The sequence below is a fragment of the Orcinus orca genome, chromosome X (assembly GCF_937001465.1).
Source record: "Orcinus orca chromosome X, mOrcOrc1.1, whole genome shotgun sequence".
Taxonomy (NCBI): Eukaryota; Metazoa; Chordata; class Mammalia; order Artiodactyla; family Delphinidae; genus Orcinus; species Orcinus orca.
In genome coordinates, this window is record NC_064580.1 from 16,427,914 (window position 1) to 16,442,033 (window position 14,120).

At 38.7% G+C, this 14,120-nt stretch overlaps 1 protein-coding gene across 21 annotated transcripts in view; it reads right to left on the bottom strand.

The window, feature by feature from the left end:
- The window catches only part of ADGRG2 (adhesion G protein-coupled receptor G2), a 185,430-nt gene that overhangs the window by 130,946 nt on the left and 40,364 nt on the right, over positions 1 to 14,120 (bottom strand). For 19 of the 21 annotated variants that reach the window (XM_049704707.1, XM_049704725.1, XM_049704709.1 and 16 more), the window contains one exon: positions 122 to 270. The exons of the other annotated variants lie outside the window; for them this stretch is intronic. In XM_049704707.1, coding sequence (XP_049560664.1) covers positions 122 to 270 — 149 coding nt within the window. The remainder of the gene's footprint in view (positions 1 to 121; positions 271 to 14,120) is intronic. 21 annotated transcript variants of the gene reach the window in all.

A 14,120-nucleotide genomic window follows, 5' to 3' on the forward strand; every position in this document is an offset into this window, starting at 1 on the left:
TCTAGGCTAGGTGTATTACAGAAATTGACAAGCTGTTCCTAAAATCCGTATGGACATGGAAAAGACCCAGAATAGCCAAAACAATTTTTGAAAAGAATAACAAATTTGGACTTAAACTTACTGATTTCGGGCTTCCCTCGTGGCGCAGTGGTTGAGAGTCCACCTGCCGATGCAGGGGGCACGGGTTCGTGCCCCGGTCCGGGAAGATCCCACATGCCGCAGAGTGGCTGGGCCCGTGAGCCATGGCTGCTGACCCTGCGCGTCCAGAGCCTGTGCTCCGCAACGGGAGAGGCCACAGCAGTGAGAGCCCCGCGTACCACAAAAAAAAAAAAAAAAAAACTTACTGATTTTAAAACCTAATACAAAACCACATTAATTATGGATGTTTTTCTATTTATTTAGATCTTTAATTTCTTTCAGCAACAATTTATAGGTTTCAGTGTATGTCTGTGTCTCCTTGGTAAAAAAAAAAAAAAAAAAGAAATTAATAGGGTCTACACAAGACTTACTGAATTATTCAATTACTTCCATGATCAACATCTTGGACTATCATACATTAGAGGGATATGGGTTGATAATTATGTTTTAACACTCAAGCCGTTTTTCTCTTAACATTTGTTTCTAAACTTCTGTCATTATTTTTGAGATAGAAAGTTTTCCCAATTTCTGCTCATCTTTGGCATCTTATAGCAGTTTTGTAGAAAGTAAAACAAAAAGGGCAAAAACATTTTGAACTAAAAGCTTAGAAATGTTTGATAAAGCCAACCTGAGAATGCCTGAAAAAAATAAATAAAAAATTAAAAATTCAAATACATATTAAAAAAAAACCCACATTAGTTAAGACACTATGGTACTGGCATAAGGACAGACATATATATAGATCAGTGGAATAGAATTAAGAGTCCAGAAATAAACTTCCACATTTACAGTCAATTGATTTTCAACAAGGGTGCCAAAACAATTCAATAAGGCAAGAATAGTCTTTTCAACAAATGGTTCTGGGCTAACTGGATACCCACACACAAAAGAATTAAGTTGAAGACCTACACTGTGTAAAGCATAAAAACCTACTTTTTACACAATGTACAAAAGTTAACTCAAAAAATGGATCAAAGACCGAAATGAGAGTAAAAACTGTAAGACTCTTAGAAAAAAACATAGACCTATATCTTCCTGGCCTTGGATTAAGCAACGATTTCTTAGAATGATACCAAAAGCACAAACAACAAAAAGTAAATTGTACTTTATCAAAATTAAGAACTGTTGTGCTTCAAAGAACAGCATCAAGAAAATAAAAAGAAAACTCAGATTGGAAGAAAATATTTGTGTAGGGGAGGAAAAATAATTTTCCTTCTACCCTTCTAGGTTCTTGGCTGAGACCCCTGCCCATAATAAAAAGACAGATTAACAGGAGAAAAACAAATAGAAGTTTAAGAACATGCACACCTGTGGTATACAAGGGAGAGACCCAGGGGAACTGAGTAACTCCCTGAAATGGCCCAAGCCACCACCTTCAGTAACAGCTCCAGCTAAAGAAAAAAGATGTTGGGGGTAGCAGTGGGGAAGGCCAGTTAATAGGAGGTTACCAGGAAACAACAAACAAGGGTAAGGTTGTTATGCAGATATAAGTTCACGCCTTCTCCATTGGTAAGAGTTACTAGAGATTTAGTCATTTTTCTCTTCCTGTTACAGAGATGGAGACACCCTTACAAATGGAGATTTTCCTTATAAAAATGTAAAACATCTCTAACAAAAGGGCAACTTCCACTCAGATTTCAGAGATTTTTCCTGTGTCTGCAGCCTCTCAAAAAGAATCAGCTCAAAATAAAATGCCAAAGAGGCATATCTGGGGGTAGCAAATTCTGCTCCCTCTCATTTGCAAATCATATAACTGCTAAGGGACTTGTTCCTAGAAAATATAAAGAATTCTTACAACTCAATAATAAAAAGACAACCCAATTTAAAAACAGGCAAAGGATCTGAACAGACATCTCTCTAAAGAAGATATACAAATGGCCGATAAGCACATGAAAATTTACTCATCATTAGTCATCAAGGAAATGCAAATCAAAACCCCAATGAGATACAATTTCATACCCATGAGGATGGCTATAATTAAAAGAAGAGAAAATAACAAGTATTGGTAAGAATATGGAGAATCGGAACCCTCATACACTACTGGTGGGAATGTAAAATGGTGCAATGGTTTTGGAAAACAGTCTGACAGTTCCTCAAAAGCTTTCACATAGAGTTACCATATGATCCAGCAATTCTACCCTTTGGTATATACCCAAGAAAAATGAAAACATATGTCTACACAAAAATTTGCACATGAATGTTCATAGCAGCATCATTCGTAACGGCCCCAAATTAGAAACAGCCAAATGTCCATCAACTGGATAAACAAAACATGGCATATCCATACCATCAAGTATTATTTGGCCATGAAAAGGAAGGAGGTACTTTTGTGTATTAGTTTGATATGATTTCACAACCACTTGTTTTGATCTAAGAATGAAGTTGTTTAGTTCTAAGAGTAAAGTTGTTTACATGGAGGAGGCCACGTCAGGATGTTGTCATCAACATCTGTGGTTGTTTATAAGCCCTCAGTAGCTCAGCTACTGAGCTACTGAACACGTGGAAGAGCCACTGTGGCTGGGGGATATTTCAGCTTTAGATACCGAGAGGTTTGACCAGCAACTAGAGAGTGTCCAGTCTGGACGAGTCTACTCTGCTGAACTGAAGAGCTCTCCAAAGACCTTGGGGCATTAGCTCCTGCCCAGGCAAAGTAACTCTCTCCTGGCAGTGGTGAAAACTGTGAAGCTCCCCGTGAAGGAGATCATCTTGCCCACCAACACCAGTGCTTGTATTCCTTGGCAATGTGCTCTAAAAATAAGGGACTTGAACTTTTGCAGCCCGCAGCTGGATGTCAGCGCTTGGTTGGCGAAGCCGACCCTCCTGAGAACCAAGTCGTACACGTCATCTAAATGTGGACTTTCCTTTCATCTCCTTGTCTGGAATAGTAGTGTGATTAACCTCTCACTGGTTTGGTGTATCTCTTTACTGGCTTATTAAGAGACATTATCCTGTATGCTACTGGCTTGTGAAATTATTATAATTCCTGCACTGAACTTGTGTTAAATAAATTATTGGCAAAGACAATCTCAGTCTCTAAGCATAATTTGCTGCCAAACAAAACAAGTACTGATACATGTTACAACATGGATGACCATCGAAGACATGATGCCAGGTGAAAGAGGTCAGTCATAAAAGGCCACAAACTGTATATTGCATAATTCCATTTATAGGAAATGTCCAGGATAGGCAAATATATAGAAACAGAAAGTACATTAGTGGTTGCCTAGGGCTAGAGCGGGGCAAGGGGGAGGTTTGAGGGAAAATGGAAGTGATTGCTAATGAGTATGAGGGTTTCTTCTTAGGGTGATGAAATGGGTCTAAAATTTATTGTGGTGACAGTTATACAACTGTAAATATAAAAAAATTGAATTGTACACTTTAAATGGGTGAGCTGTATGTTATGTGAATAAAAGTGTTATTTAAAAAAAAAAATTTAGAAAGCATTGGTGCTTAAGTCCCTGTCAGCTGGAATGATCTAGAACTGACCTACCAAAATGAATACATCAGGGATCCTCAGGGTGATCAAAATTGTAAAGCCCCACACAAAGAGTTTCCTTTTAGGTTATTTCTATAGGGTAACAAAACATGTGTCATGTATGTGTTTGTGTGTGTGTGCACATGTGTGTGTGTGTGCACATGTGCAGGCATTTATACAATCTGCATTTAGTCCATATGTTCAAACAACTACACATCGAAACTCCAAAATGCTTGGGAGCCATTGCTTTAAATAATATTATTCATTGTGAGAAACACTTTCAGATCTCCTCCAGTGTTCCAAAAGATGAATTATTTTTGAAGTTTCAATGCCTTCCTGCTGGTTTACTCAGAACTAACTTTTTAAAACTTTTGTAAAAGGAGAAAATATTAAAATAGGAGGGAGAGAGAAACGAAGGGATAGATGGGAACAGAAAATTGTCCACATTCCCCACTCTGGCCTTTTCTTTCCTATTCTTCTGGTACTTTTAGAAACAATACATTTTTTCTTTCTTTTTTTAACTCTTTTTCTCCTGCTTAAATTCTGCCTTCATCTTTATTCTCTCTTTCATCAACTATGTTTGCATCGACCTTTGCATCGAGGTTCATACATCCTGGGGTGGGCAGATAGAGTTTATTTGCTGTCTGGCATAGTTGGTAGGGCAGGGGTTAGAGGTGGTCCCAAACTGTGATATTAATAAAATATTTCTTTGTATCTTTGGACTCTTCTCTATCAAGCTGTCCCTCTGGACATTTATGTATTGATTCAACAGACATTCATTTACCTTCTGATACCAGGTACCATGCTAGGTTCTGGGAACACAGAATAAATGAGATTTCTTTCCAATCTCAAGGAACTCAGAGTTTAGCACAGTGTTTCTCAACCTTCTTTTCATTATCTCCCCACTTAAAGAGCCTTTGTAGGCCTCTTTTTTCCCCTAAGAGACCGTCCTTCACGAAATTTTAAATGCACAGGTACACTGTTTATCTCTTTATGTATTTGTGGCCCTTTGAAGAGCCATAAATCATTGTCATATCTAAGATTTTTGGTCCCTTGGGGACCATGTTTCTCCCATTGAGAATGCATGGTTTAGTAGGAGAGAGTGATATATAAGGAGATGACAAAATGATATGACATTTTCAAGGGAGAACAAAATATATCATATCTTAAAGAAAGGAGTGACTTTACATCCAAACTGCTTAAATGGCAAGAGGCTGTGCTGGGGGCTTTTAGGGGTAGAAAAACCAACAAAACAGGTCTATATCTCCAAAGCATTTACAAAAAAGCAATCTTTTCTCCCTTGCTTCCTTCCTTCCTTCCTTCTTTTTTCCTTCCTTCCTCCATTTCTTCCCCCTTCCTTCCACAACTCCTTCTTGATTAACTAGTTAAGTGCCAAGCACTGAATATTTTCTTTAGCTTTCCTTCCCTGATTCAGTTTTGCTCTCTCCCTTCTTCTCATCTCAGATCTCAGTGCTTTTCTATACTCTCTTTAAATAATTTATTCAGGTCCCTTAACTCCACTAATGATTTTTTTAAAAATAAATATTTATTTGGGCTGTGCCTGGTCTTAGTTGCAGCACACGGGGTGTTCGTTGAGGCATGCCGATTTCTTAGTTGTGGCATGTATCAGGATCTAGTCGTCCGAACAGGGATCAAACCCGGGCCCCCTGCATTGGGAGTGCAGAGTCTTACCAACTGGACCACCAGGGAAGTCCCCCCACTAATGCTTAAATGACTGATAAAAGATTGAAAACATTATCCTTCTGTGGTCAAGACCACTCATTATCTTTCTTCCTCAGGTACAGCATCTTAGGTTTTTTATTTTTTTGCGGTACGCGGGCTTCTCACTGTTGTTGTCTCTCCCGTTGCGGAGCACAGGCTCCGGACGCGCAGGCTCAGCGGCCATGGCTCACGGGCCCAGCCGCTCCGCGACATGTGGGAATCTTCCCGGACCGGGGCACGAACCCGCATCCCCTGAATCGGCAGGCGGACTCTCAACCACTGCGCCACCAGGGAAGCCCAGCATCTTAGTTTTACACTAGATCTTAATGAGACAAGTGACAAGACTACATTACCCAACCTATCTTTCAGGTAGGATTGAACAATGCGATATAAAAAGAAGTTGTTGGATGGCATGTTTAGGAAGCCTCTTTAGAAGCGGATAGAAACTGGTACCAATGGGCCTTTTGCCTTTCTTTCTTTTTTCCTGCTGACTGGAATACATATATGATGGTTTCGGCTTCAGCAACAATCTTGGACTCTGAGTGGAATTTGGAGATGGAATGCATGCACTTAGGATGATAAAGTAAAAGACCAAAAGGAGCTGTTTTCTTGATGATCATGGAACTTCCTTCCCAACGTTGGACTGCCTACTTTAGGATTTACTATACATGAGGGGAAAATAAACTCCTACGTGTTTAACCACTGCTATGTGGGGTTTTTGGTTACATGAAGCTAAATCTAATACAAACTCCTACCTTCCAGTGGTGGTATTTGCATTTTAACAGGCATTAAGAATTTAACCTAGGGGCTTCCCTGGTGGCGCAGTGGTTGGGAGTCTGCCTGCCAATGCAGGGGACACGGGTTCGAGCCCTGTTCCAGGAGGATCCCTCGTGCCTCAGAGCGACCGGGCCCGTGCACCACAACTACTGAGCCTGCGCTCTAGAGCTCGCGAGCCACAACTGCTGAAGCCCTCGAGCCTGGAGCTTGTGCTCTGCAACAAGAGAAGCCACCGCAATGAGAAGCCCGCGCACTGCAGTGAAGAGTGGCCCCCTCTCACCGCAGCTAGAGAAAGCCTGTGCACAGCAAGGAAGACCCAACGCAGCCATAAATAAATAAATAAATAAATAAATAAATAAGAATTTAAACTAAAAGAATGAAACTCTACCCTAAAGTTTCAGGCGGAAGTCAGCAGATAGGATATTGAGGTCTTAGATCTTCTTTGGGATTTTGAGATCTCTTCTGGAACACAGCCTTAATATCTATAAAATTAGGAGCTGTGTTTTGTAATAATTTTCTACCTTAGCAACTCTTTGTTATTCAATCTATAAGGCAACATTTAAAGTGTTATTTTCTTATGCAATAATTCATCTAAATGGTTAAGTGCAAAAAAGAACACTTTATAATAGGTAAATAAATGTTTAATTACCAAGTTTGATTGGCTTGGATAAAAATCCCGTTTTCTAAAATTGGAATTCAGACTTGTGCACTATTATAATGTGTTTTCTGTTTGTTTCCTGGGCTTGTGCTGAGGAAATTAAAATCCAGAATTGGACTTTGATAAGTCACAATTATCTTAGCACATGCATGCCCATGGCATAACATACCCAGGTGGTGAACTGGTGCCTGGAGCACCGTAGCTCGAACAGGAAGCTATCCCTGCTTAGTCACACCACCATTAAAAAAAAAAGTCAATCCTATCAACTTGGAAACTGTATGTAAGAATGCCAGTGGCTAAGAAAATATGAATCATGAGGGTTGTGAAAAGGAAAATTGGATTACATTTATGTGTTTTTTAAAATCTATTATATGTGTGGTTGTCTTACACATTATTTAATACTGAGTTACGTCTAGGCATATAGATCCCCGGACAAGTTTTTAAATATATTTTCTGACTTCACTGCTAAGAAATTGGGAGCCAGTGTGAAGCTGCAACTCAAGCCTCTATTTCCAATCTCTGCTCTGATTTTAAAAGCATATTAATTTGCCCAGACACAAGAACATTTATCCATTTATAAAATTATATTGTAAATATTCCAGTTTTCCAAAGAGTGCAATTGAGCTGCTGAACTCCTTGAGCTGCCAATAAAGAAAATCCTTCTCCACACAACCTGGCTAAAGCCATGAACAGCATCTTAGTGAAATTTGCCTAATCACATTTTCCAGAAATGCCCCCAAATGTTTATTTTGGTTTAAAGGGATAAAAACTGCTTGCCAGTTACTAAAATGTGTGCTTGTGTCAAGCTGAATGCCAGCCCTTGAGACTTTCTAACCACACACTGGCGAATAAGAAGTAGTAATACCACGGAGAGGACTGATACCCATGAATATGTAAATATAGCTACAGAAGATGGTTCCTACAGTGAAGGGTCAAAATAATCGATGCCCACCTGAAAAATGGGTAACTTTATAGGTAAGATCAGCTCCCTTCAAATAAAGCCAAACAGACATTTCCAAACAAACAAACAAAAATATAGCATTTAGAAGAAGGCAGTAAGTGAAGAAGTTAAGTGGACAGGATCTTTGGCAGGGAGTTCAGAGATCAAATATTAACTTGTCAGAGTTCCAGCAGGAAATAGAAGGCACACTCAGCTGGGATCTATGAAGACAATTTAGTGAAGAGACTATTTCTGGAAGTGTGTGCAGGGCTAAGGGAACCAAGAGATGTCAGGGTGCTCAGAGACCAGCAACAGCGGGAAGCTTACTACCCTTGGGTTGGAAAGGAGAAAGGGAAAAACTGGTGTTTCCAGCTCCCACCCTCCAATCTCCAGTGGTGACTCCCAATGGCCGAACCCAAACAGAATCCAGAGGATAAGGGAGGCCTGGGGCACAGAGTAGGACCCGGATGGGCCAAAAATGGATTAGGAAGAGGGATTCAAGCAGAGAATACTCAGCATGTTGTAAAATGTGTAAATGGGGATAAAAATAGTACCTATCTCCTAAATTTGTTTTGAGGATTAAATGAGATTGCATATATAATTCTTAACACAACATCTGGCATAGAGGAGCAGCCAGTTAACACTAGCGATTATTTTTATTGTATGGACTATTGAAAATATAGACATACTTATTCGTTTGAAGTTATAGCCAGTTTATCAATCAATGTCAAGATTTAAGACCTCTTGAACATGATTCTAAAAGCTGGCTTACACAGATGTCTTTTCAAGCTGTCTTTTTCCATTAAACCTCATGACTTTATACTCCATGACATAACAAGTGATGTATCAGTCAGCAACTTCACCTCATTTAGGCCTGTACACTCATAAGATCCATCCAAATGATAAATCAGAAACCAGAGGATGTAGAGAAGCTTCTTCTTTCCCGCTCTGGAAAAATAATATGTTAAAAGTCCAAGTGTTTTCTCGTTTGACTTACAGGTGGACTCATAAAACATTAGGATTCTAGATTCTTCAGCTCCCCAAATTCTTCCCCACTTGCCTTTGATACCTGAAATTCTTCTATAGAGGAATAGAGTTTTTCCTTCTGCGAGATATGAAATAAAAATGGCCCCTGGGAAAAGAGCATTTTGACCAAGAGTTCGGATGCTTCCCAGACTGTAAGCTTTGATATAGGCAGAAAGGGAGTAAGCGGGCTTCCTTCAACTACTCAGGCTCTGTTGAGACTGTCTGAGGCCTGCACTGAATTAAAACGGGTGTGACTCAAGGCAGCCTGAGGCTGTGCAGCCAGTTGCAGGGGAGAACCAGAATAGTTCTTGACTGGAGCCACGGTCAGAGCTGCCAAGTCAATTTCATGTGTGCCATTCGAAAGGTGAGGCCAGGACAGAAAACTAGTATGGACTGTGTGTGGGCCTAGGGGCCATGGTCAAAATATTTCACAACAGGTAAAGTAACATAGAGCTGCAGATATAGAAATGTAATACATGTAGGTAAAGACATTATTTGGTATATTGATATATAGTATATAACATAAATAAGAATGAAATGCTTATAAATCCTTTTATTCTCTAAAATCTATATGTTTATATAGTATAAAGCTGCTTATTAAATCATTCATCAAAAAATTTAATTTCTAAATTATTTGGTGATTTTCAGAAAATCTTAGTGTGGTCTTTTGTTCGACATCGGCTATTACTGCTAAAGGTCTTCATTTAAACACTTTTTGTTCTACTTCAAAGAGATTCATAAACATCATTTGGTCAAATTTCAGGTTTTAATATTAGGAAGTTTTCCCTCATATTTGTCATTAAACAACACAACCATTTTAAAATAATTTTTAAGGCAAGTGAATGGTAGCTCTTCTTGGAATTGATATTTACTTAGTTTCAAACGGATGTCCTAATTCTCTATCTCTAATAATATCATCCACCTCTCTTTACACTTTGATTTATTTTATTTTATATACTCAATAACTTTTCCCTTTCATCAAATTAATCTGCCAGCTTTAATATCAAAACTTTTCTTGCTTGTAGAGCTGAAGAAAGTTATTGACATCTCAGAATATTTAATTAATTTCAATTAACGTGACGGTACAAGGCTAGCTATCCTCTCCAAACTGCTTTTGCAGCTTCTAGCCCTACAGACTGCCCCAGGAGATCAAAATATTCTCATTTTCATTACTTTCAATTTCCAGATTTTCAGACAATTTATTTAATTATTTCCAATTATTATTTTTGTATGGCAGCATATTATAAAATTTATGGAGAAAGGATTTTCAGTGTTTTACTTTGGCAGTTGTTAAACTTTTTCTGTCACTATTTTAGGCTTTGCAGGACACAGGGTGCCTGTAGTAACTATTCAACTCTGCTGTTGTATCATGAAAGCGGTCACAAATTTGTAAATGAATGGGCGGGGCTGGGTTCCAATTAAACTGTATTTATGGACAGTGGGATTTGAAAATTTTTTTAATTAATTAACTTATTTATTTATTTATTTTTGGCTGAGTTAGGTATTTGTTGCTGCACACGGGCTTTCTTTAGTTGCGGCGAGCGGGGGCTACTCTTCGTTGTGGTGCACGGGCTTCTCATTGCAGTGGCTTCTCTTGTTGTGGAACACTGGCTCTAGGTGCGTGGGCTTCAGTAGTTGTGGCACCTGGGCTCAGTAGTTGTGGCGCACGGGCTTAGCTGCTCTGAGGCATGTGGGATCTTCCCGGGACAGGGCTCGAACCTGTGTCCCCTGCATTGGCAGGCGGATTCTTAACCACTGCACCACCAGGGAAGGCCCTGGGATTTGAATTTTATATAATTTTCACATGTCACAAAATATTTTTCTTCTTTTGTTCACACGCCATACAAAATCAGGCAGCGAGTCAGATTTGGCACATGGGCCCAGAGAACAATCTCTATTCTACTAATTTACCTTTTTATTGCATCATCCAAAATAATCGAATGCAGTGGCTTATTTCCAAACTAAAATATACAGAAAGTTTCCTAAAATTTTGACCGAAGTTCCATTCTTTTTATCAAGCAATAAGATTTTCCTGTAAATATTTGTCATTTAAATATTTTTTCCCAAGCACCAACAGTAGAGTTTAATATATTACTCCTTTTGGTTTTTGGATATCAACAAAACTCATTAAACTATATTTAGTCTTGAATTTCATAATTTAAGTATGTCATTAAAATTCTTTTATGTGACTAGCTAGAGCACCTTTGATGATTATTAAAATTTGTATCTTCTTGTTTCATGTTTTCCTGAAAATTACTTTCTCATTTTACTAAATAAGTTTTATAATAAGAAGGACTTTAAGTCTAGATTGCATTATATGCTTATATCAGTATTATTCTTTCTTTGAAGTTCTCATAAAATTTTCCTTTCTGAAGAAGCTTGATTATTTTTAACTACACAGTAGACAACGTTTAAAATTCTGATTGTTTTCTAAATGTTTTTTACTTGCTTTTTTGACTTTTTGATTAAATATTTTTGGAATGTTTTTACTATTTCAAAAGCTTTATGGAATTGATTCTTGATGTTATTTCAAATTTTTTGTGATTGATGACTGTGCATTTTTTTTTGGAACCATGAGTTTTAACAGAACATAATTGCCGTTTTGATAAAAATGCATGTTTGGCACTTCCATATTTTAGTGATACAACTTTTGAGTCCATTTGCCCCTAACATTATGTAAGTAGGAATAATAAGCTACTTGTATTTTTTGTTGAAATAATCAAGCGGTTTTTAATTGTGGAATTACAAATTATTTTACTTTGAACTGATTCTTACCCGAAATCAAAGGATGTTTCAAGCTGTTTGTGATTTTTGCCACTACCAGAACATGTAACAGGCTGCAGTTCATTATTGAAATTATTTCTTTGTTGTTCTCTTTCATATTAAAAAGATTCATGTTGAAGATATTTTAAAGGAATGTTAGGAAGCTTATTCAATTTTATTGTCTCTCCATTCTCTGAAAACCTTTGAATTTATGAATATCAACATACTGCACACTTACCACACGCACATTGCAATGAACTAGTAACAAATCATTGCATGAATGGAATTATTTAAAAGTCATTGCAACTAAGTGATTTGAGATTAATAATAAAATGATGGTTTTCCTAAAGCACAGAATGCTTCATAAAGAAAGTGCAGTGTAGCCTTACCAAAATAAAATCAGTATCATTCATGCTTCCTTAAAAAACTAAAAATGGAGTTACCATATGATCCAGTTATCCCACTCTTGGGCATATATCCGGAGAAAACTATAATTTGAAAAGATGCATGCACCCCAATGTTCATTGCAGCACCATTTACAATAGCTGAGACATGGAATCAACCTAAGTGTCCATCGACAGATGAATGGATAAAGAAGATGTGGTATATATACACAACGGAATATTACTCAGCCATATAAAAAAAGAATGAAATAATGCCATTTGCAGCAACATGGATGGACCTAGAGATTATGATACTAAGTAAAGTAAGTGAGACAGAGAAAGACAAATATCAAGTGATATTGCTTATATGTGGAATCTGAAAAAATGATACAAATGAACCTATTTACAAAACAGAAATAGACTCACAGAGATAGAAAACAAACTTATGGTTACCAAAGGGAAAGGGGGAGAGGGATAAATTAGGAGTTTGGGATTAAAATATGCACACTACTATATATAAAATAGATAACCAACAAGGACCTACTGTATAGCACAGGGAGCTATACTCAATATCTTGTAATAACCTATAATGGGAAAGAATATATATATTCTAAAAAGAATATATGTAGCTGAATCACTTTGCTGTACACCTGAAACTAACACAACTTTGTAAAACTATATTTCAATAAAAATTTTAAAAAAAGAAAGTTTAGTGCAGCCTTACCAAAATAAAATCAGTGTCATTCATGCTTCACACATTTTTCATCTATCTATGCATACACAAAAACACAAAATTAAGACTAATGAATTGTTCAATATTGTGAACTGTTTGCCAGCCACCATGTGCAACCACAGTGAACACCATGCTAACTCACAAATATTTTTGAATCGAGAAGGGAAGGAAACAGTTGGATGCCTGGGACTGCCGGAAGCAATATTTCATTAGGCAAGGATCCATTACATCCATTATATTTGACAAGGAACGTTAATTAATTAACTTGGGTTTTCTCTTATCTAGGCATTTCCACAACTGAAATCTTCCGTGTACTCCAAAGCTATAGATGTTTTTTTAGGCCAATTGCTGTGTAACCATGAACTCTTACAGCAGTTGGACACAGCTGCCTTTTGTTTTAAGGCCACAGGATGAGAGATGTGCAGAAGCATTTCCCTTGAGCCTGAACAGTGTTAGTCATGAGAGTATAAATGTTTTAAGTTACAGGTTGTGCTGTGCCAGGCTGAGCAATGAATTCCTCATGACAGAGGTGCCCCAGTATTTAATACTTCTTTTCTGGGGTGGGGGGGGCGGTGTTTGGGATATCTATAGCCCTCTCAAGCATGGTGTCCAGGATTTTTCTTGCATGGATCTAACAACATTACTGAGTATGTGTCAAGTATTGTACTCGATGCTAGAGTACGCAGGTTAACAAGGTCAGGTTACACGTAAGACCAATAATGGAAGACAAAGAAACTCAGCAGTGTGCTGAGGATTACACTAGAAATGGGCAGGGGGCGGTGGGCAGAATAGGGGGCAGCTAGTCCAGCCTGGAGATGGGTAGGGAGAGAAAGGCTGGAGAAGACTTTCCAGAGGAGAGGAGATCAAGTTCGAAGAAGGGGAAGTAAGCAGAAAGAAGGAGAGTGTTTCAGGTAGGAACAATGGCAGGGGAGCGAGAAGGGAGCCAGGTGAGGAGGGAGCCAGGCAAGTGTGGCATGTTGGGTTGGGCAGAGACCAGAGCCCTCAGAGGTCTGGAGCATTTGGAACCACATGAGGACAGAAAGCAGGGAAATGATCTAACAGATGTTCATTTCCAAAGGGGTACTTGACAGAGGATGGGTTGGACCAGTGCTGGGATCCAGGGGAGAAAAAAGAGCTATGGAAAGTGGGGGATTGAAATGACAGAGGGGACAGGAAGACCCTCTAGATATTGGCAGCTCCATGTATGAAGGGGGAAAGGAGAGGAAGTAGTGAAGAGACACCGCCAGGTCTCTGGGCTTTCTGACTTGGGTAACAGGCTGGACACTAGCACTGCTCCTCAAGATGGGAGATCACGGAGGAGAGAGAATTTTGTGGAAGGTGAGTTCAGTTTCAGACATGCTGAGTGTGGGTGTATCCAAGTGGAACTGTCCAGATGGGTTGACCCCATGGGTCTGGAGTTCAGGAGGGTATTCCTGGCAGGAGAATATAAATGGCAGAGGCGAGGGCCATCCACACATGGGTGTAGTTGAAATCTTGGGAATGGA